Source organism: Haliotis rubra, unplaced genomic scaffold, assembly GCF_003918875.1.
Source record: "Haliotis rubra isolate DU_JTF1 unplaced genomic scaffold, ASM391887v1 Scf154, whole genome shotgun sequence".
Lineage (NCBI taxonomy): Eukaryota > Metazoa > Mollusca > Gastropoda > Lepetellida > Haliotidae > Haliotis > Haliotis rubra.
Window position 1 is genome coordinate 244895 of NW_025765492.1, and position 21355 is coordinate 266249.

The 21355-nt window shown below is 37.3% G+C and overlaps 1 protein-coding gene across 1 annotated transcript in view; it reads left to right on the forward strand.

Annotated features, from left to right (window-relative positions):
* Positions 1-1115: 1115 nt before the first annotated feature.
* The window catches only part of LOC124270708 (protein PHTF1-like), a 41168-nt gene continuing 20928 nt past the window's right edge, over positions 1116-21355 (forward strand). Inside the window, 2 exon segments of the mRNA XM_046705740.1 lie at positions 1116-1212; positions 5889-6051. Of these exon segments, the coding sequence (XP_046561696.1) occupies positions 1199-1212; positions 5889-6051 (177 nt within the window). The 5' untranslated portion in view covers positions 1116-1198.

Genomic DNA, 21355 nt, shown 5'->3' on the forward strand with positions numbered 1-21355 from the left:
CACAGAAAAGCATTATGACAAAGTATATATCGCATAAGCTGCATAACGAATTACGGGCTTCACAAGAGTCATTATTGTTTGTGTGCAATGTATCGCAGTGTACATAATAAAAAAAATCCATTTTCTGAAATTGCATAGATATTGGGAATCGGTCATGTTCGTATGAAAAAGCTCTCACGAAGCATATCGATCTCAATGTGGGTAGATTAGACAAACATTCGGTCTTATAATTATGTTATCCGCTGTAAATTGTTTAAATAGTTTAGGAATTTATAAAAGCATTTTTCGCGACATCATGAAATGCAACTTCATTATTCTAATTCATCCATATAGATATTCTAAGAGTATGTTAGAATATAAAATGAACATTTCGCAGCCATGACGGACTACGGCTATCTTGCACACCGTTTGAGATTTGACATGTACTTTGTTTTTGTAAAGTGAGTGAGTTAGAGAGTTTGGTTTTACGTCGCATTTTAGCAACATTCCAGCAACATCACGGCGGGGGACACCAGAAATGGACTCCACACATTGTGTCCATGTGGGGAATCGAACCCTGGTCTTCGGCGGGACGAGCGAACGCCTTAACCACTTGGCAACCCCACCGCCCCGTTTTTTGTAAAGAGAACATTAACACGAACAGCACATTTCAAACATCACACTCTTGTTGTATGTTGTTCCCGATCATATAACAATCGATACACTTTTCCATCTGATTAGATTTCTTATACGATGTATGTAGGTGATGCGTGCATGATCTAATATAGTCATACTCTAACCATACGACTGGCAACTTGAACATCGGATAAAATCCTTCATTCAACGTTTGCTATAATTATTTCGTAAAGAAGGTAATCCTATCGACATTAGCGGTCTTATGTTTTACATTGTGGTTGTTGCTCATGATCGAATTCCCCAAAATATCTCCTCAATAGCGTGTCGATGATACATTTACAAGATAAATGGCCATATACATATTGATTATAACAACATGTATAAACACGTGACAGGGCGTAACCCATTTCGTAACTGTCTATCAGAGGTCCGTTAACGGCATTAGTTCATTCCAAGAGTGGTTAGGAGAATAGTATGACAGTTTTGGTACTCTTCAATACACGGAGATAGGAAAATTTTTACCCTTTCAGTTTGACAGGTGTTACTGTGTATTGTTATCATCCAGAAAATCACAGGAACGTGTATGAAAAACATAAGGTAAATACGTGTGTTGGTTAACATAATGACGATTGAATTTCTAGTGTCAGTTAGTAAAGTGGGTTTTGAGTTCTTTTCGAATATGATCTTGTGCATTGTCAATAGGTCACATTGGCTTTGAGTGTCCACAGATGTTTTGAGTTTTCAGCATGTGACATTGTTTTGATTTTGAAAACATGTAGTCGTGCAACCATAAAATAGCTATATCTGATATAATGCTGTGTTTGTTCCTTCCTGCTTTCGCCCGTTTGGTGCTAATTGCTGTTGTAGAAATTTGAGTATCAGAAACAAACTTAAACGAACAGTTGCTTTTTCTAAATTTCTATTTCCTTTCAAAATCGTACTGTCACACTATTAAGCTTTGGCAAATCAGTAATTGACATGAAATGTATGGGGAGCAGATCCTTTGGCTGATATTTATATTTTGAGCCAAGAAAGATAAATATTTTTTATGCTGTTCACCATTCTATTATCATTCTGTTTAAAAAATCAGATCTTCTTCATTACCATACCGTCTTTGTGGTGGTCTGTGGACACAGAGTCAGATGGACTTGTAATGTGACCTTCTGCATTGAGGCTTCTAAGTTATTAGTTTGAGAGACAAGCATTCAGGCCAGTGTATCTGATTTCTGTATCTCGAAAACGAGCTTCAGCGACCCTTCCTGATATGTACGTAATGAAGTCTATACTATTATCACGAGTTTATTGTTGTGGACATTGTATACGCCCCCTTGTTTCAGAGTTCCAAAAGATCATCTACAATTAAAAAGGCTGCATATCCCGGGGTTCTGCTGCATTCACGCTATCCCACTGGTCCGTGTCTAGATAAATGTTGACAGGACCAGTGCAACTTTGCGTCCCTTAGCAGGACTAATAAGAATCTGTAAGGACCAGTGATTTTTAAAAGTTACTGGTCCTGTGGTCTTGTTCTGGAATTTGGGTGGATGTCAAGCTCTGATATCCTACAATTATCTGAACAGCTGTTGCTATATGGTCAAATACATTTGTTTTACAGTTGAACCGATTCACCTGTGGACTAGTGTATCTTGTGTTTTCATGCAACGGTGCACGATATGTTCATTTATGTATCGTTACAAGAGATACTTGCTACTATAGTACTGTCGGAAATGCTAGAAAAATGCTTTTTAGCCTTAATATCTTTATAAAGGTGATACATGTACTATGTTGTCAATATATCAACTCGTCTATTGTCTACCTAATTTTTATTTCAACCGATTTAACATTCCCATGCATTTAAAGGGCAGTTTACAGGAGAGAATTTGGTACCAAAACAGCAACTTAAGATTTTTTTCAGAGTTCAACAACAGAAATCTGAAATAGTCTTTACATTTATGCTAATAATACAGGTGGTGTAAAAATATGAATTAATGTTTTTCCTAAACAAATAAATGTTGAGTGTTTGTGTTACTTTACTTAATTATCGTTTCTTTATTGAAGAAATATTAATATAAATGTTAAGTCTTGATAAATAAGTTTCCCGTCATGCATGCACATCTTTATCACAGCGTCCACTGTGGCCAACGATTTGCAGTCTATTGTTGCAAAGGTTTATAGGTTTTTCTGCTTAAAAAAGACAGAGGTAAACCTTTCATTAGTTTAGAAAGGGTTTATTACAGAACTTGTAGAGCTGTTGGCATGTCTTACCAACAAGTTTACAATATTGTAAACAAATCGGACAAGAGAGGGACCGCCTCAAATGCAAAACCGGGGACGTAAAACCATCCTTGACAACTTTGACAAGGGAGTGCTTAGACGGGCGGTCTACAAACTTTATGAGAAGAAAAATATATATATTCTAAAGAAGCTACACCAGTGACTTCGTTAAATCGTTGGCCAATGTTCACAACTAGATTAAACTGACCGAATTACATCCATATTTTTGCAATGAAATATACTGTTGACATGCAAAACATTTATTAAAACGTTGCACATTTCTACAATCAATCGATAAGATAACACAAGTGATAGGATTCTTTCCAATGTACAGTAATTCAGTATGTTTAATTCAAAACAAATACACATACACAAATGACCCCTTACATAACCGATAATGTGATACTATAATGCATTACACATATTCAACATTTTGCAGAAAAACATCTATTGAGATGACCCCTACCGAAAGTGTGCTCAGGTGTCAATTTCACCTGTCGATACCGTGCATGCTGATGACGTAACACAGGCAGTTAATGTTTGTATCAAATAACGTCCCACTACCCCTTATTTTTCTAAGTTTTGGGTATTTTCATCAGTAAAATCACATTTTAGAGCTTGTCTCAAAATTTATTCCCTCGGTCTACATTAGGTAGATGTTTCTTGAAGTGTTATTTGTTATTTAAGTAACTGTAATACCTATGAATTTTAAATAAATGTCAAAAAGCATTTTTCTAGCATTTCCGACAGTACTTTAGTCACATGAAACCCCCACCCTCCAGCAGTTTTGTCAGTGACATCTTAAAAAATTAATTGTAAAAAATTAATTGAAACAAAGCCGTGGCGAATATCAGTCAACTATAAACCTTCCCTTTGTAACTTGTTCTGAAGTATATACATAGCCTAGAAGTTTCCTTGAAGTTTGATCTAAACAGTTGCGATACAAGTCAGGCCATGACTTATCTATCATGATGCATAATTATAACATATTGCAACATAGCTGTGTCATTTCACCCCGGTGTATAAATTAATCTTTTACAAATATTTGGTATTACATTCTTGTTTTATTTACAGTTTATGATCATGGGAATGTATTCAGTTGTTTTTGCTTTTACGGTCCAGACATTTGAACTAATGCATGTGATATATCTTCTAAGGTTCAAGGTTTACACTGCTGATTTTCATACTTGCCAGGAGGCATCTAATTGATCTATTTCCACAGTGCTTTGCTTTCAGGGATCAGGCAAGTCAGGCATACCAATTGAACATGAATGTTTAGTAAGATAACCTGCACTGTCACTCTTGCAATATTGGGGCGATGGGGTAGACTAGTGGTTAAAGTGTTCGCTCGTCATGACAAAGGCCCTGGTTCAATTCCCCACATGGTTACAATGTGTGAGCCCATTTCTAGAGTACCCCGCTGTGATATTGCTTGAATAATGCTGAAAGCAGCATAAAACTGAATTCACTCACTCTTGCAATATTTGTCATTTCAAAATGGTGTGTACTGTGATCAAATGACTCTTCTGTTGTAGGCTGAATAGATTGATAATGGGAAATATCATGATAGGATACAATTATTAACATGTATGAACATTATCTCTGATTTAAAATATCATACATGAATTATTGCGATGAAATATAAGTTTAAGTTTTAAACACAGAGTAAGTCTTTAATCATGGGCCACATCTAAGTTATGTTCAAAATGGTGTTTTTGCAAGCATACATGTGTCACCACTCACACATTATGTAAAATATGTTGATTTGTTTTGGAGTGAAGTAAATAGAGTTCTCTTGAAGAGGCTTGTGACCTATTGGATACAACAGACCATTAACATTTGTCCATCAACATTTGTCATGCCCTGACAAAGACTTAACAGAGCATAACATCAGCATGTTCAAATTAGTACAAGTCATACTTCACAGGAGAAACAACCCATTACCTATGAAAATGATACGTCAAGTTGCAGAAACATACATAATGTATGACCCAAACAGCAAAGAGCAATAATACTGCTACCGCTGCTACATCACTGCCGCCTGTGATGAACTGGAACATGCAGTGCAGAGAATGTTGTTGTGGATGATATAGTGCATGACATACCATCAACCAAATCACATGGTCTGACCACCCAATCTATTTGGTTGTGTTTAAAAATGAACATATGTTGCTGGGAACGTAAAATGCCAACACTTTGTTACTGTTATGCCTGGAAATAGGTTCTTTTCAGTTCTTTTGACCAAAACAATTTCAAGCTTTATTTGAGATAAAATAACGAAAGTTTTCAACTCGTCTAATCACATGCCAAGAGACTATAAAAGCATAAATTATCCTGACTCAAAGCAAAGGTTCACCTTAACTGAACAACGCAGTCATTATCCTTACCATTACCTAATACATGGCCTTAGAAAGTCTGTTTTTTGGGGGGACTAGTGTAAGCCTTTTTGTCCAAGTCCTCAGATTTTTTATTGGTCCTTGAGCAAAACATGTTCGCAATGTTTACTTCTCAGTATTATTCCATTCCATTTTTTCGTAAAACTGACGTGTGGAGGAGTGGTCTACAATCCCTATCCACAAAGCATTCTTAACGTTATGGAGGTGGTGGGGTAGTGGTTAAACCATTGGCTTGTCACCGAAGACCCTGGTTCGATTCCCCATGTGGGTACAATGTGTGAAGCCTATTTCTGGTGTCCCTGGTCATGATATTGCTGGTATATTGCTAAAAGCAGCGTAAATCCATACTCACTCACTCTTAACGTAATGACCTGCTATGAAAGTGGAAGGGGCCTAGAACTATTGCCCTCAAATGCTACAAGTTAGTGGTTTTCACTCAGCCAGTTTGGTAGTCTCATGCTGGCAGACATGCATGAATGCAGGGCTGCTCATATACAGATGTATCATTTGTTATGAGTAATACTAATGTCTAGTCCTGATCTATTTTCTGATTGTTAAATACAGCACATCCACGACAACTCATAGTATGCCTATGTCTGATTTCAGCAGCAGTTGTCATAGTAATTGTGAGTCTGCATCATGGCTGAATCCAAGCCTGTTTCTTGCTGACTGTGGATCCCAGGAGGGTGAGGCCCCATCCCTCTCCCTCTCACTCTCAAGCTTGGGGATGGATAGGATACAGGATGCTGTGGCGTGGTATCAGAAAAAGGTTTGTATGGAATGTAGTGTGTGATCATACGACTTCACCAGAATTACAATGTCTCCCATCTGAAAATGTCTCCTATCAGTTCGTGTCGAATCGATGTTGTTGTTTGGAATGCAGTGCATAAAGTTACAAAATCTCTTATCAGAAATGTTTTGTTGGTATCACTTCCCACATTGACTTCCTCCTGGTCTGTTTGTAACAGCGAAGGTCAGGAGAGTGGAAGGTCAGGGGTTTCATCCCCCGCCTGATCATGCTAAAAGATCTGAACAGTGGTATGTGTGGTTACAAAGCTACCCATACAGTGTTCACGAATGGCGTTTGACCCTCTGACAAATCAGGCAGATTCGCCAACGGGTCCGATAGAATTCTACAACCCGCCAGCCCCAGTGTCTGACTGTATATTTCACAATGACTTTGACTGAAGTTGTTATATGTGACATGTGACACTTGTTTGCTGTTTATAAATCTTATGTTTGTTAATAATTTCAATGCCAATTATAAGAAATGTTAAATCTGAAATGTGTGTTTAATTTTATTCAATGGGTCCTGTGAATTTTCAGTGGGTCAGACAGACATCTGAAACTTACAGGACACAATGTCCTGTTACTTGGAAACACCATTCGTGAACACTGCCCATATAGCATGTATAGTGAATAAACAAGGACTGTAGTCAGTACATGGTGTCTCAGTTGTTGTTTGGAATGCAGTGCATAAAATTACAAAATCTCTTTATCAGTGGCATGGTTTCTCAGTGGATTAGTACTATGCCACTTGCCTTAGTATGCTATTATAGGCAGCAACACATATATTTATGCTCTTCAATATGTAAGTGCAATGGTACAGACAAAAATAAAGAATGTCTGGTCGAGTAAATAAGTGTCATCCCCACAGTAGTTATTTATTTCATCCTGTCAGATATTGAGATTTTGTTTCATCTTTATAGAGATGAAGGTATAAGAAATAGTTTTTAAAGAACAAATAAACTTTTGTTTTTTGTACTCTTTTAACTATTACATATGAAAGATGTGTGGTTAGTCTTAAGCGGAACACCAAATTTGTTCTTAAAAAATTGTGGTTAATTAATACAGAGCAATTAAAAGTTGCCAAAATGTTGCCAGCTTCACTCTCGCCCGCCAACGAAACCACAGAGAGGTTACGTAACTCTGTCGCCAGAGCACTGCAGTGAACCGGAAGAGACGTATGTGAGGAAGGATTTTCAGTTAGTTGTATATAAAGTGTGTAACAAGCTCGTCATTTTGCTGATTTCTTGATTTCTACCGGACCCCGCAGTTCGTGCTAAATGGGTTATGTTTGTGAGTGCGAAGCAAGCGTTGTGGAAGCCTGGAACGATATCTTACTTGTGTTCAGATCGCTTCACAGAAGTTAAAGAATCAAAACTACTTACTAGTTGTAGTAAAATATGTATATGATTGATGACCAAAAAGATTTTCCATGACACAACTTGTAACATAACGATTTCTTCCTCGGAAGAGAGGTTGTGGTTGAAGTGACAATAATATTGTAAGTAGTGTTATATTGACACCCACCTCGCTTCCACGAGAGAAATTGTTATGTTATAAGCTATGTCATGCAAAATCTAATTGGCCATCAATCAAATACATATTTTACTACTAGTAGAAAGTAGTTTTGATTTTGTAACTCGGTGAAAACAAACCTAAACAGCATTTATTCTCAGACTGGCGGATGTTCGCGACAGGGCACTGCCATTTTTAAAAATGGGCTAAGGTCTTTTAAAGAATTAATGAGATTATCATTATGTAGGGCTTCAATGAGTCCATTTTTTGGGACTCGAGTACTCGAGGGGTGAGACTCGACTCGGACCCGAGTACTCGAAATTCATACCTTTCAAGCAAACGATCAATTGTCAAGATAGTTACCTAATCATTTTAAGAAGTGAAATCTCAAACGATGTATAATATTTACTCTCATCTGCAGACTTGTAACAACTAATACCATACAGCCACACCGTGTGAGGAGTAAACTATTTAATCTAGGTGTTAATAAAAAAATATCAGATGGATTAAAGAATTCAGGGTACATAAAACTCAGTATGCCAGTGTCAATGGCTATCAATCTTCTTTTCTCTTAACCTCTACTGGAGATCCACATGGCTGTGTTCCTTCATCCGTACTCTTCGTTTTGTATACCAATGACTGTTACTTGTCAATATATGACTTCTTTACTGTGAAATTTGCAGATGACGCCACTGTTACTGGCCTAATTTCTGATTCTGAACATTATTATCGTCAAGGCATTGACAAAACCGTAATGACAGTTTTTTATCAAACCTTTATTCAAAGTGTGTTGACCTACAATTTTCTATGTTGTATGGGGATCTGTCTCATCGCAACAAAAACAGACTTTTCAATATTGTTAATACTGCTTGCAAAAGTTCTGGAGTGTATTTCGAGTATAGTCAAAAAGGCAGCTAAAATTAGATTTGATAGTTGACATATTTGATCTCACCATTTTGAACTACTTCCTTCTGGACGCTGCTGTAGATTACCTTCCTTTAAGAAGAAAGAAAGATAACTAGCAGGTTTAAGTTGTAACCCATATATGCATAGGGTCTTAGATTTTCATCAAATTTTGTGAGCCAGTTTCTTTTGGCAAGCAATGAAAGGAATGGGCTGTCATTTTACCAGTAAATAATATTTTCCATACTTTCTTTACACTGCAAATGTGCGTCCTAAAAATGGGACTATATGCATGCACAGATGGGTACAGGTTATTTTCCTGTGTTGGGTAGGTGCATTCACACATGCGATAAAATGGCAGCACCAGTGTATGCATCTTTTGTGGAGAAAGTGAAGGGCCTTGATTAAATATTTCTTGGTATGTCATAGTATTAGTAAATATTATATGGCGAAAATATCATGACTGATTTAGTTTACTTTATTAAATAGTAATTTTTACAGAAAGTACATCACAAAAGTTTTTAGAAGTTGGGAACTACTTGTTGTTTCTGATGTTTCTGAAGCTCAGGGACATACAGTTAAATCCCGATGAGCCGGTGTCTTGAATATTATGCATAACTCGAAGTACCTGTCGGTCCCGACCATTCCTGATATAGTTGTCATCATTTGAATACCGGTTACACGAATTCGTCTCATAAATACACACGATGACTCGAGAAGGAAATTTGGTCCCATGAGATTCAAACAACAGCAATCTTGTATACATAAGCCGAAGTCAGTCAATGAGAAGTTGATTGGTCTAGCAAACTGATCCAATTAACAAACCAGCGCGGCTCACGCCTTTCCGTGACGGGTGAGTTCAAAAGGTAGATTAGTGATTTTACGGAAATCACTGTCTGTGCTAATCAGACTGGAACTGATAAGGTGCCCCTATTAGTGATAGGGAAATCATTAGGTAAACAAATGCTTAAGTGGAGGAATTAGGACGGGATCACCTTTTTTTCTACCCTCATAGACATACCTATGTCTTGAATACATCGATAAGTCGAATGTATTACTTGGTCCCCAGCAATTCGACTCATCGGGATTTGACTGTATTTGGATGAAGGCGAATGCTTAGCGTTAGCGAGAGTGTCACCAAGTTTGTTGGCAATGTCAGCTCTATCAGTTAATATATTATCAGCGTCCTTCAAATGGTGAATGGTAGATTTTGAATTTTGCCCTTTATTCTTTGTGCCATTTCCACACCTTTGAAAGTGGTGTGCGTGAATTTATTTTGGAAACATAATTTCTCCAAGACAGGCGCTTATTCTGTTTAGATGCGCATCGAGCCTTGGCATTTAAGTTAGCTGCCCTTAGTTGGCTGCCGTGTTAGAGCCTTGACTTCATTGTACCCATGTGGGGAATCAAACCTGGGTCTTTGGCTTGACAAGCCAACATTTTAACCAGTAGGACCGCCATATAGCTGGAATATTGCTGAGTGCGGCGTAAAACAAAACTCATTTAAAGGGGAAGTGTACACGAAAAGTCACATTTATTCTTATGTGAAACAAACCGCAATTTTATAATTAGTTAACATCAATGTTTGAAAATACACACTCATTTTTCTTACGATGAAAGTATAACCCTCAAAATAAGTGCTGAAATGTTATGCCATTACGGGGCCTTTGTTTGTCGAGCTAAACTAGCCTGAGTTACCGCCCTTTGATTATGACATAATTGGTTCCACTTGATTTTAGACTGGTCTCCTGTCTAGTCCCAAATCAAAAGATAATAATACTGAAATTAATCACGTGAAAAAAGTTTGTGAAAATACGAAAGAAGCATAAGAACTGAAAATGTAAGCAGCAGGACAGATTGATCGTGTGTATTTTCATTCATAACCTCACCTCAATGAAAATACCAAATATATACAACAATATATAACAATGACGTATGAATGACATCAGTATCGGGAAGCGACATTTTCAAAATGGCGTGTTCACTGACACGGGTATGCCCGATTTTTCGACGGAAACTTTCGTTGTTTCAAGCAACGTACATATGCATAAATGTGACAAGTAAGTAGTCCGGAAACATTCTGACAATCGGCTGGTTGTTATTTTCTTTTTGTTTTTCATTGTGACCAAGGAAAATAGTTAGAAATGAGGAGAAATACCATCGTCGGGATGCGTGAGTTTGTGTCAGTCATGGCGTGACGCTTTCAGAAACTATAATATGTTGTGATGAATCTCGGAAATCATTGGAATACACCTATTTTATTTAACTATCGCTTGCTACGATACCTTTACCATGCATGGTCTAAAACTAATGAGCAAGTGTATGCAACAAAAGTAGGCGAACGGATACGCAGTGTGAAATCTGAGATTCTATTTGTTTACGTTCAATACATTCAAACAAGTGGTCCTTTCCTGGACCACTTGTCAATACACTATCTCAATACAGAAGTTGACATCCATAAAACTCTCTTCCTCATAGTGATGTCAGTCATGTCTGATGATTTTCATACTGATATTTGATAGTTCTCCATTGCTTCAACTCTGCCCCGTTTACTTCCTCATCCTTTGTCATATTTGTATAGAAGCCCTTCAGCTGGTCGCTGAAAACAGCTTCCTTGTTGAGGATGTTGTGTATATTCATTTCCATACTGACAAATTGATCACCAATATATTCAATACAGCATGTGCAAGGATGTGATTTAAAAAGTCCTTTAAATTTTTTAAAATATTGATTGTTAACTCAAGTGGCTTATCAGCTTTCTTAAAGTGGCATTAAGCATGCAGGCATTTTTGTGAACTACATGTTCAAACTCATTGTGTTTAGATTTGCTGAAGACTGGAGAGTACAAGTATCTGAATATCTGAACTGTGATAGTTATGGTCAGCCATTATCCTAATTCACCGAATGCCACAGTGACGTATATGTCAACTCACTTCAACCCTCTCTTTGAGTAAGTGAGTGAGTGAGTTTAGTTTTATGCTGCATTCAGCAATATTCCGGGTACATGGCGGTGGTCTGCTAATAATAAAGTCTGGACCAGGCAATCTAGTGATCAACAGCATGAGCATTGATCTACACTATTGGCATGCGATGACGTGTCAACCAAGTCAGCGAGCCTGACCACCTAATCCCATAGTTGCCTCTTACGACAAGCATGGGTTAGTGAAGATCAATTCTAACCCGGATCTCCATGGGTACCCTCACTTTGAAGACAAACAGAATTCAAAATGCATCATGCACTGAAGCACACTTTACAGATTTGAGTTTGCAGGAAATTCCTTGTTTGTACGATATCATCAGCTGAAATTACTGTAAAGGACATTTAAATCACCATTCACCCAGTCATTAGTATGTGTTGGATATTATTGGATATTTTCTTAAAGAATTTTATTGCAAAAATAGTGTGGTTGTTATTACAGATATCTGTTTTCTCTCAAATCAGCTTTGATTATTCTAAACCGTCCCAGATAGCCCTGGAATTGTTTAGAATGTTTTAGAATATACACAAACAAGACTGTTGAAGTGAACTGTCCTCCATATTGGATAGTGTTTACATATCACATTACATGTACATTAGTTATGAGGAGCCTAGTATATATGTTATATCACATTTCAAACACAGCTGTAATACATACATAAGTGAATTCCACAAACACATAGTTTAACTTTAAATTGTCAACACGAAATCAAGTAAGTTAGGCATGAAAACAAACAGTGCTTGGGAAAACTGTACTTGTTTGAAATGTAAACGATGGAATTTTTTTATTTGGAATGACAAACTCTCATGTTTGAAAGGAGGTCAAAGGAAAAATAGCCTATTTCAGACTTTCATCACAAACAAACATACTCAGATGACTTGTGTCATACTATCAACCATTGCAACAACTGGTGCACTGATTTTGGTCACTGTTATACAACGCTCCCTGACTATCTTCTCAGCCAGTCGGTAATATGTGAGTCATCTGTACAAGTGACCCATTGTGACATCAAACTTATATTAAAGTTGTGCTGTGTATACACGGTGCTTGTTACAGTGAATATGGTATATCATATTTATAAATGTTGTGATTTTTAGTGGAAAATAACTAAAAAAATATTAGTTTGTAACAGATGGTACTTTTTTGCAAGTCATATGTCAGTTTCATGACTCAGCAATTTCACACTGAAAGCCTATGTGTTACAACAGGTCACGCATATTGTGTGCTTGTCATATAGACAACTAGGTGGTTCTCCCTACAAGGGAAGTAACTCTTCCAGGAATACTCGACTCCTGAAATACATCACTGAACTGATAAGGTTGTGTGGATCTTTTTAATCAGTCTGTACACTTGAAGTGTAGCAGTGCCCACATGGATTTAATCAAACATTTTCACACTTATTCAGCAAATATCTGTCTTTTATTCTGGCGGTGGCAACCTTGTTAGGAATGTGATATTTGATTTCTGAAAACAGTATTAAAGTAATGCTACAGAAATATTTTCATTTGGTAGGATAACCATGGATACGGGTAAATAAAATGGTAGAAAATTCAGTTTAAACATTTGATGGATCAGGCCAGATGGTAGTAAGGTTTATATTGATTAATTACAGATCTTGATAAGAATATTTTGTATATATACATATATAGAATAGCTAACTTAATTTTTAGTTGATGTATCGGTAACTTTTGAGTTGATATATGTTTCAATATTAAACACTCTTATCATTTGCACTACTGCATGTATCTCACTCGCTTCCACCAGTAAATTCAGTGCTAGTATTTTTTTAAGTACACACAGAGGCAACTCATGTCATATGGAACTGTTAGGTCCCAGATCACGTATAATGACCCTCTGAGGGCAGATTGAAATCACTTACACATATAAGTTATTATGTTGGTTGGTTGGATGGTTTAACCACACTCAGCAATCAGCAATATTCCAGCTATATGAAAGACGATCTGTAAATCAATCGAGAGCTGGAAAGACAATCTAGTAATCAACATCATGAGCATCGATCTACACAATTGGGATCTAGCCTAATTTGTTATGTGAGCCTGACTACCCGATCCCGTTAGTCACCTCTGAAGCCAACTGGAATGGGTTACTGAAGACCAATTCAGTCAGTAGTCCCAGATCTTAGTGTTCCTGGCTAGAGTATGTAGATAATTCAAGAACTCAAGATAAACTGATGAAATCAGGGACTTGTTAAATGGTTTGAGACAGGTTGCAATTGAGACATCTTCATAACAGAACAATTTTCTATATCTACACCAAATTTGAAAAATGTATTTGGGGCATTTTGGACGAGTCAGTTTCATTGAAAATGAACCTATCAGGAATTATGGAAATGCAAGGACTAATTCACCTCATTAGTCCTTGAAGCCCAATACCAACTCAATGCAAAGCACTCTTCCATCGTGACCCGTGAAGGTCCGGGTTAGAATGAACCTTCAGTAACCCATCCTTGTCCCAAGAGGCGACTAATTGTCACTGGATTGTCTGGTCCAGGCTCGATTATTTACAGACTGCCGCCATATAGCTAGAATATTGCTGAGTGCGGCGTAAACCTAAACTCACTCACTCACTCTTCCATCATGTGAAGTTTGTCTTGCTGATTCTTGTTTCTCACGTGGGTTACATGATTTGTTTTGGCAACATCTTCATGCTGTATATAGTCTTATCACACACATATTGCTGACAGTTTGCTGTTTGTTTTGGCAACATCTTCATGCAGTATATAGTCTTATCACACACATATTGCTGACAGTTTGCTGTTTGTTTTGGCAACATCTTCATGCAGTATATAGTCTTATTGCACACATATTGCTGACAGTTGGCTGTTTGATTTGCTAACGGAAGCAGAAGCTGACAGTTTTAGTTTTGTTTGTTATATATCATCTCATCTCTTCTATTTTCCGAGTTAATTAATTCTTACCAGAATTCCTTTTATATTAGAATGTTGGTTTGCAATCATTTGGCCTTAACTTCAATGTAGGTGTAAGATATATTATATTGGGGATTCTAAGATGCCTAGCGGTTAGAACAATCAAAAAAAATACATTATCAGACAATAAAGGTATAGTTTTTTGATGACGTAACAATTGAATGACGTTATCCTGTCACTGCGCCATTCTAGTGTGCCCCCTCGTAATCGAACCATTTTACATTACGTCACAATGTAAGCGACGTCACGATGCATGTCAGTTGTCATCGCCTCGTACGGCCTCCTACAGTAAACTACACCGTTGCATCCAGTTTCTTGGTTTGCTGTTGCTTCACGCAGCTAACATCACTGGTGGAAACATTACGTTTATGTTTTACGACGGTTAAAATGTGTCATTTCGACTCAGAGACACGGTAACGTTCGTAATGTTTACAGACACGGTAACGTTCGTAATGTTTACATTCCCACAATGCAATTGTGGAATGTCGCTTGACTACTCAACTTCCTCTGGATGTACTGATCTAAACTTACGCTGGTAGTAGAAATGCAACGTTCATATTGCCCCATATGGTTTACGCTAATGACAGATGTAATTAAAATAATTCAGAGAAGATATTTAATCCGAAAGTAAACCGTCATCAAACTGTTATCATTTGTTTTTTTCTGGTAACGTTCGTCTTAACGTAGGGGGCAGACACATCAATAGAACAGCGCGCCAGTTAGCCCTGTGCGAGGATTCTTAATTTAGGTCACCGACACCGTCGTTTGTTTTCTGCCTTAAATTAATCGTAATTATCTTTAGAAAGTATTAAATTTGGCATCTTAGAAAGAAATACACTTTGCCCTACCACCATGTATAGTGTAATAAAACACACTTTTGCCCTGAACTATTATAGTTATAATAGGGCAGCTTGCAAAAAGTGCCTGCTTATAATATTTCAGGGCTAAACATGGTGGTAGAGCCAAGCCAAGTGTATTTCTTAATTACACGTCCATTTGTTGCTGAGTGGATTAGATGACTGAATTTTGTGTGCCAACGATTAGGTGCCTCACTGTTAGAGAGTGGGTTTGAATACTGGGACCCGTTTCACAAAGCTCTCGTAGCGCTACGACTATTGTAAGTCAACAGTTACAGTATAGGAGGTACGAATGCTACGAGAAAAGTTATGAGATCTTAGGCTTACGAGAGCTTTGTGAAGCGGGGCCCTGGATGGTAGTATTGCTTCTAAAGGACTGAAAAAAGGGTTTTATCATAGCAAAATGTCAGAAAAGAATTTTGTTATTAAAATCTTGTTTTTCTCCTTTTTACCTTATTGTTATATATCATTATATTTCCTCATACAACGTTCCCTGTATTTCCTGTAGCCATGGATGCATTCTGACAGTTGGCAACAGGGCCAGCGTTTAAGGTATCCTGAGGAAAAGTAGGTTTTAAGATTTTTTCTCCTTTTGGTTATGATAGATTGATTATAGAAGAGGCATAGATCTTGTAATGGTTGTTTATATAAGTTGTGCAAATCAAGCTCATTTTTTAAAGGTAAATACATTGATATTCTGGCCCATATCTGGTGTTCAGTAGGGTGGAAATGATTTTTTCTCTCAAAGGAGAGAATTTGAAAATACATTAGAGAATGTAACAAAAATAAACATCCTCAAGAATCCTATAAATCCACAGCACTGACATTACTCTCCCTTGTATTATGTGCAATCAGAAAACCGTGATCCCCTCATAAACTTATTCTCTCTGTTCTTAAATGTCAATCTCAAGACCATGTGACAAAGATCTTTTGCTAAACTCTTTCAACACCAGTCAACCAGAAGCTTTTACTGCCATGACACCGGGTTCCCAGATTATTCAGCCTGCAGTGTTGAATGGGTTAATGCAGTAATTCCTTGTGTGACTCTCCCTCAGCCGAACTCAAGAACTCTTCTTCTCTTTCTGTGTTCAACTCTGAGCTTAAAAATAAACTCTTTCCCAAATACTACTCCTAACTTTATGATATTCATTATGTCCGCATGCACATGAGCAACCACATGGTGAATGGATCTGACACCACCCAAAACATGCACTTATTATCATTATAATAGTCCAGCTGATTAGTTAATAAAATTTGATCTGTCATAGACCATCTGTACCCCATAGGGACTCCATGGTTGGAAGCTCTCCCAAAACTATGCTCATCAAACTAGGAAGCTTTGTAATGGATTGGGTGGTGATTTTGTTGGGTTTAGGTCAATGAACTGGATCATCGGATCCTGAGTCAGTGGCTTGCAAGCTGCTACCAGTCAGTTGCAATTTTACATAGTGCAGTGTTAAATAACAAAGAAAGAAGAACACTATGTCTGCTATGATGGAAATTTGAAAGTTTGTGTGTATCCAGGTTGTATAATGGGAGTGTGAGTGAGTACAGCACGAAGCTGCATCCCCTTGATGTAAGATAAGGCTGGCCAGATATGTAGCTGATGCTGGTACACAGTTTTGTGAACTCACTGTTTGTCATCAATACTTGGAACAGTTGGACACCTAGACTTGGCATACATTGTGTCATGGTGTAAAGAGCTGTAGCACAGGAATACTGTGTTGTAGTGTGTCACTTGAAGCCAGCTGAGAATATACAGCATTGACATAAATACCTGATTCCCAGTGATCATGCTGACGAATGTGGGTGCTGTCATCCTGTTTTCTCTGACTAAGGTGGGTGATGTTTTAGTGTTATTTCTGACTAAGGTGGGTGCTGTTTTAGTATTATCTCTGACAAAGGTGGGTGATGTTTTGGTGTTATCTCTGACTAAGGTGGGTGATGTTTTAGTATTATCTCTGACTAAGGTGGGTGATGTTTTAGTGTTATCTCTGACTAAGGTGGGTTATGTTTTAGTGTTATCTCTGACTTAGGTGGGTGATGTTTTAGTATTATCTCTGACAAAGGTGGGTGATGTTTTAGTGTTATCTCTGACTAAGGTGGGTGATGTTTTAGTGTTATCTCTGACTAAGGTGGGTGATGTTTTAGTGTTATCTCTGACTAAGGTGGGTGATGTTTTAGTGTTATCTCTGACTAAGGTGGGTGATGTTTTAGTGTTATCTCTGACTAAGGTGGGTGATGTTTTAGTGTTATTTCTGACTAAGGTGGGTGATGTTTTACTGTTATCTCTGACAAAGGTGGGTGATGTTGTAGTGTTATCTCTGACTAAGGTGGGTGATGTTTTAGTGTTATCTCAATGTTGGGTGCTGTTTTAGTATTATCTCTGACTAAGGTGGGTGATGTTGTAGTGTTATCTCTGGCTAAGGTGGGTGATGTTGTAGTGTTATCTCTGACTAAGGTGGGTGATGTTGTAGTGTTATCTCTGACTAAGGTGGGTGATGTTGTAGTGTTATCTCTGACTAAGGTGGGTGATGTTGTAGTGTTATCTCTGACTAAGGTGGGTGATGTTATAGTAGTATCTCTATGTTGGATGCTATTGTAGTATTATCTCTATATTGGATGTTATTGTAGTGTTATGTCTGACTTTAGTGGGTGATGTAGTATTATCTCTGACTTAAGTGGGTGATGTTATAGTAGTATCTCTATGTTGGGTGCTATTGTAGGGATATCTCCGAGTAAGGTTGATACTGTCTTTAAGGGATATAGCTGGCTATGGTCAGTGCTATAGCAGAGATGCCAACCTCTACGATTTTATCGTAGTCACTTCAGATTTTAGCCTCAAACTACACCAATACTACTGCACTAGAAATTCTACGAAATTTGAAGAAAATTCATTAAAATTTGGATATATAGGCCAAAACATTTTCTTGAAACATTTTCAGACGATTGGGGGTTAACTGTTAATCTTGATATATCACAAATTATTGTGTTTAGAAAAGGAGGCATTCTTTCGAAATAGTGGTTTATAAAGGAAACCAAATCGCCACTGTAAATAGTTACAAATATTTAGGTGTCTGGTTTTCAAGTAACTTAAAAATGACAAAATGCATTTCAGACTTGGCCAGCCGGGGTAAAAGAGCATTGATGGAAATCATTGTCAAACTAAACAAGATTGGAATGATATATTTTAACATCTTTGATTCTCAGGTGATGCCGATATTATTATATGGCTGTGAGATTTGGGAAGTCAAGCAATATGAATTGTTGGAAAAGGTACATCTTCTAACCTGCAAACGATTTTTAAGGGTAGGAAAACAAACTCCTAATGCTATTGTATATGGTGAATGTGGTCGCTATCCAATATATATAAATGCTTACTTACGGCTTTTACGTTATTGGCTAAAATTACCCAAGTGTAGATTACCCAAGAAAGTGTATTACACGTTAACATATTTTGATGACATTGGAAAAAAGAGTTGGGTATCGTTCATAAAAAATATTTCGTTTTCTCATGGCTTTGGATATATCTGCATTAACCAATCTGTTGGTGATGAACTTTCTTTTGTACAATTATTTAAAAAATCATTTATAAATGAATTTTCTCAAAGTTGGACTTCCACTTTGAATAACAGCTCTAGATATATATGATGTATAGAGAATATAAATTCATATTTGAACTAGAAAGATACCTGTATATCATATAAGAAAAAAAGGTGAGCTCTACTAAAACCAAATTTAGATGCAATGCCTTGCCACTATGTTATAATGAAGGTAGGTGGCAATCAATCGAACCTGGTTTATGATGATAATTTGGAAATCTGCTGTTGGAGGTATGTGAAATTAAAGCTTCATATTATCTTTCTCAGAATCCATCATGATTTTAAGTATTTAGTTGACTACTAATTTTATGGTCAAACTACTAATTTTGATCTTTGAAACTACTATTTGCAACACTTTGGGGTTGGCATCTGCTTGAGTAGTGTTGTCTCTGACTAAATGGATGTGTTGTCGTGTTATCTCAGATCAAAGTGTCATTGTATTCAAAATAGGGTTGTATCTGATAAATGTGTGTGTTACTATAGAGTTATTTCTGTTCCTTCTTTCAATAGCACAAAATATATATAATCCTTTCTTTGGAGGCAGTAGTGCGTATGTACCTGATTTAGGCCAGTTACCCCAAGACGCATGTAGATGCATTACATTGAGGACACTCAGAAGTAGGGATGACGTTGTATGAGCAGGTTTGAAAATCAACTTATCAACACAATGGCCCTGTAACATTGGCAGTTGTAAATCTCCCATATGCATGCATCTTGCTATTTGAATGCAGTAGTCATGAATGCAGCATCACCTCGCCTCACCTCACCTCGCCTCACCTCACCTCACCTCACCTCACCTCACCTCACCTCAACTCACCTCACCTCACCAAAGGAACATGTTAGTTGTTGCTTTTGAAGTATGTTTTTTCCCAAGTCAGATATATCCCACAAAGGTATGGGATACTGTCAATATATGACTGTAAAGTGCCTAAATACTGTCAAAGTGTAACTGATGTCTTCACCACTGATGTACAGACATGGGATGTGGACCTGATTCCACATGATAGACAAGGTAGGGTTAAAAGTCTCATTTTGGCCTAATGGAAATCTGCAAAAGGCTAATTTTCCAACTGCAAATGAAAATACTAAGTATAAGCATTATGTCCATCACACAATTTGATATTTTCCCCTTTTTTTCTGAATCCCTATGAAAATATACATGGGTTCAAGACTTCTGAAAATCTTTGAAATCATCTTCCTTTATCATTACCTATACATTTACTGATGTAGTGTTGTCCAGACATGTGCATTGTTGAAATGAACAGAGTATATGTGTCATTGATATGAAAATACCTCATAAGTTTCTTTAGGATTTCTAAAAGTTTTAGATTATGCAGATTCTGTGAGCCAGAATGACCCTTTATCCTGCCTTGCCCTTAAGCATACAGCAGTTAAACCAAGAGTATGCCTCTGAGGTAGTTTGTGCATGTCCACTAATAGATTGCCATATTAGAGTTGGCGCCAACTGGCGCCTGCAAATTGATGGTTCTCTATAGGCACAGGACTACAGGTGTGAAATCAACCCAGATAGTGCAACAGATGTATGGGACATTTACCAAGTGATGCATAATACAGGATGTACACTGTGCTTACCTACAAGCATTATATTGAGGTCATCCTCATCTGAGTAAACTGTTTAATTACTAGTTATGATGCAGATGATTCGTATTATAGAGAATAGTATGTTGGATGTCCTCAGGCAAGCCTAGTTAGCTCAACTGCACTCTGTAACACAGAGGGACTGTTTATTCAATATTCAAATGAGTGTGTCGTCAGTATGAGAAATAGCACAACTATACATCACCCTACAGGAAACAGATGAGGAAATGATATCAAGCACACTGTTTGCTGGTGAGGGACATGTCGTTTGTTAGAGTCGCAGTGTGGTTGGTGGTGTTCTGTAGGAGGTTTCGTGGAGGTTCTGTAGGTTGTGCTGTGTATGTGGACCATTTCAGTGACCATGCTGACAGTATTTCTTGTATTTGGATGATGTGGAACTTCCTGTGACTCAAGATGACTTAGAACCTGTTGAGGAGTTGTTTTGATGCCATTAAGGTATATGGTAATGGACTCTGGATTGAAAATTTGGATGATTTCTAAAAATGACGATGTGATTATGTTGAGTAGTCAGGTAGGTTTTAATATTTCCAGAGTCAGGATTTCATATAGTTAGTGTATAATTCTTCAATTGAACTCATTTCTGATATTCAAATTTTGAAGATCAGAGGATGAGAGATGATTGACTGCTTCATTATTGTGGTGGTGTTTGATATGACCATACACATGTTGCATATTGCGATGTTTATGACTATTTATGAAAGGCAAAAATAACTGTAATAGCAGGTGGTGGTTCTCCAATTACTCTTCACTGAAACTTTTAAACTTATGGCAATTTATCAGGTTCCCAGCAGCGCTTTTATGTATTATTTTACCATAAACAAGTGCTCACAGAATACATGTTAATGTGTTGAAACTATCCATGATA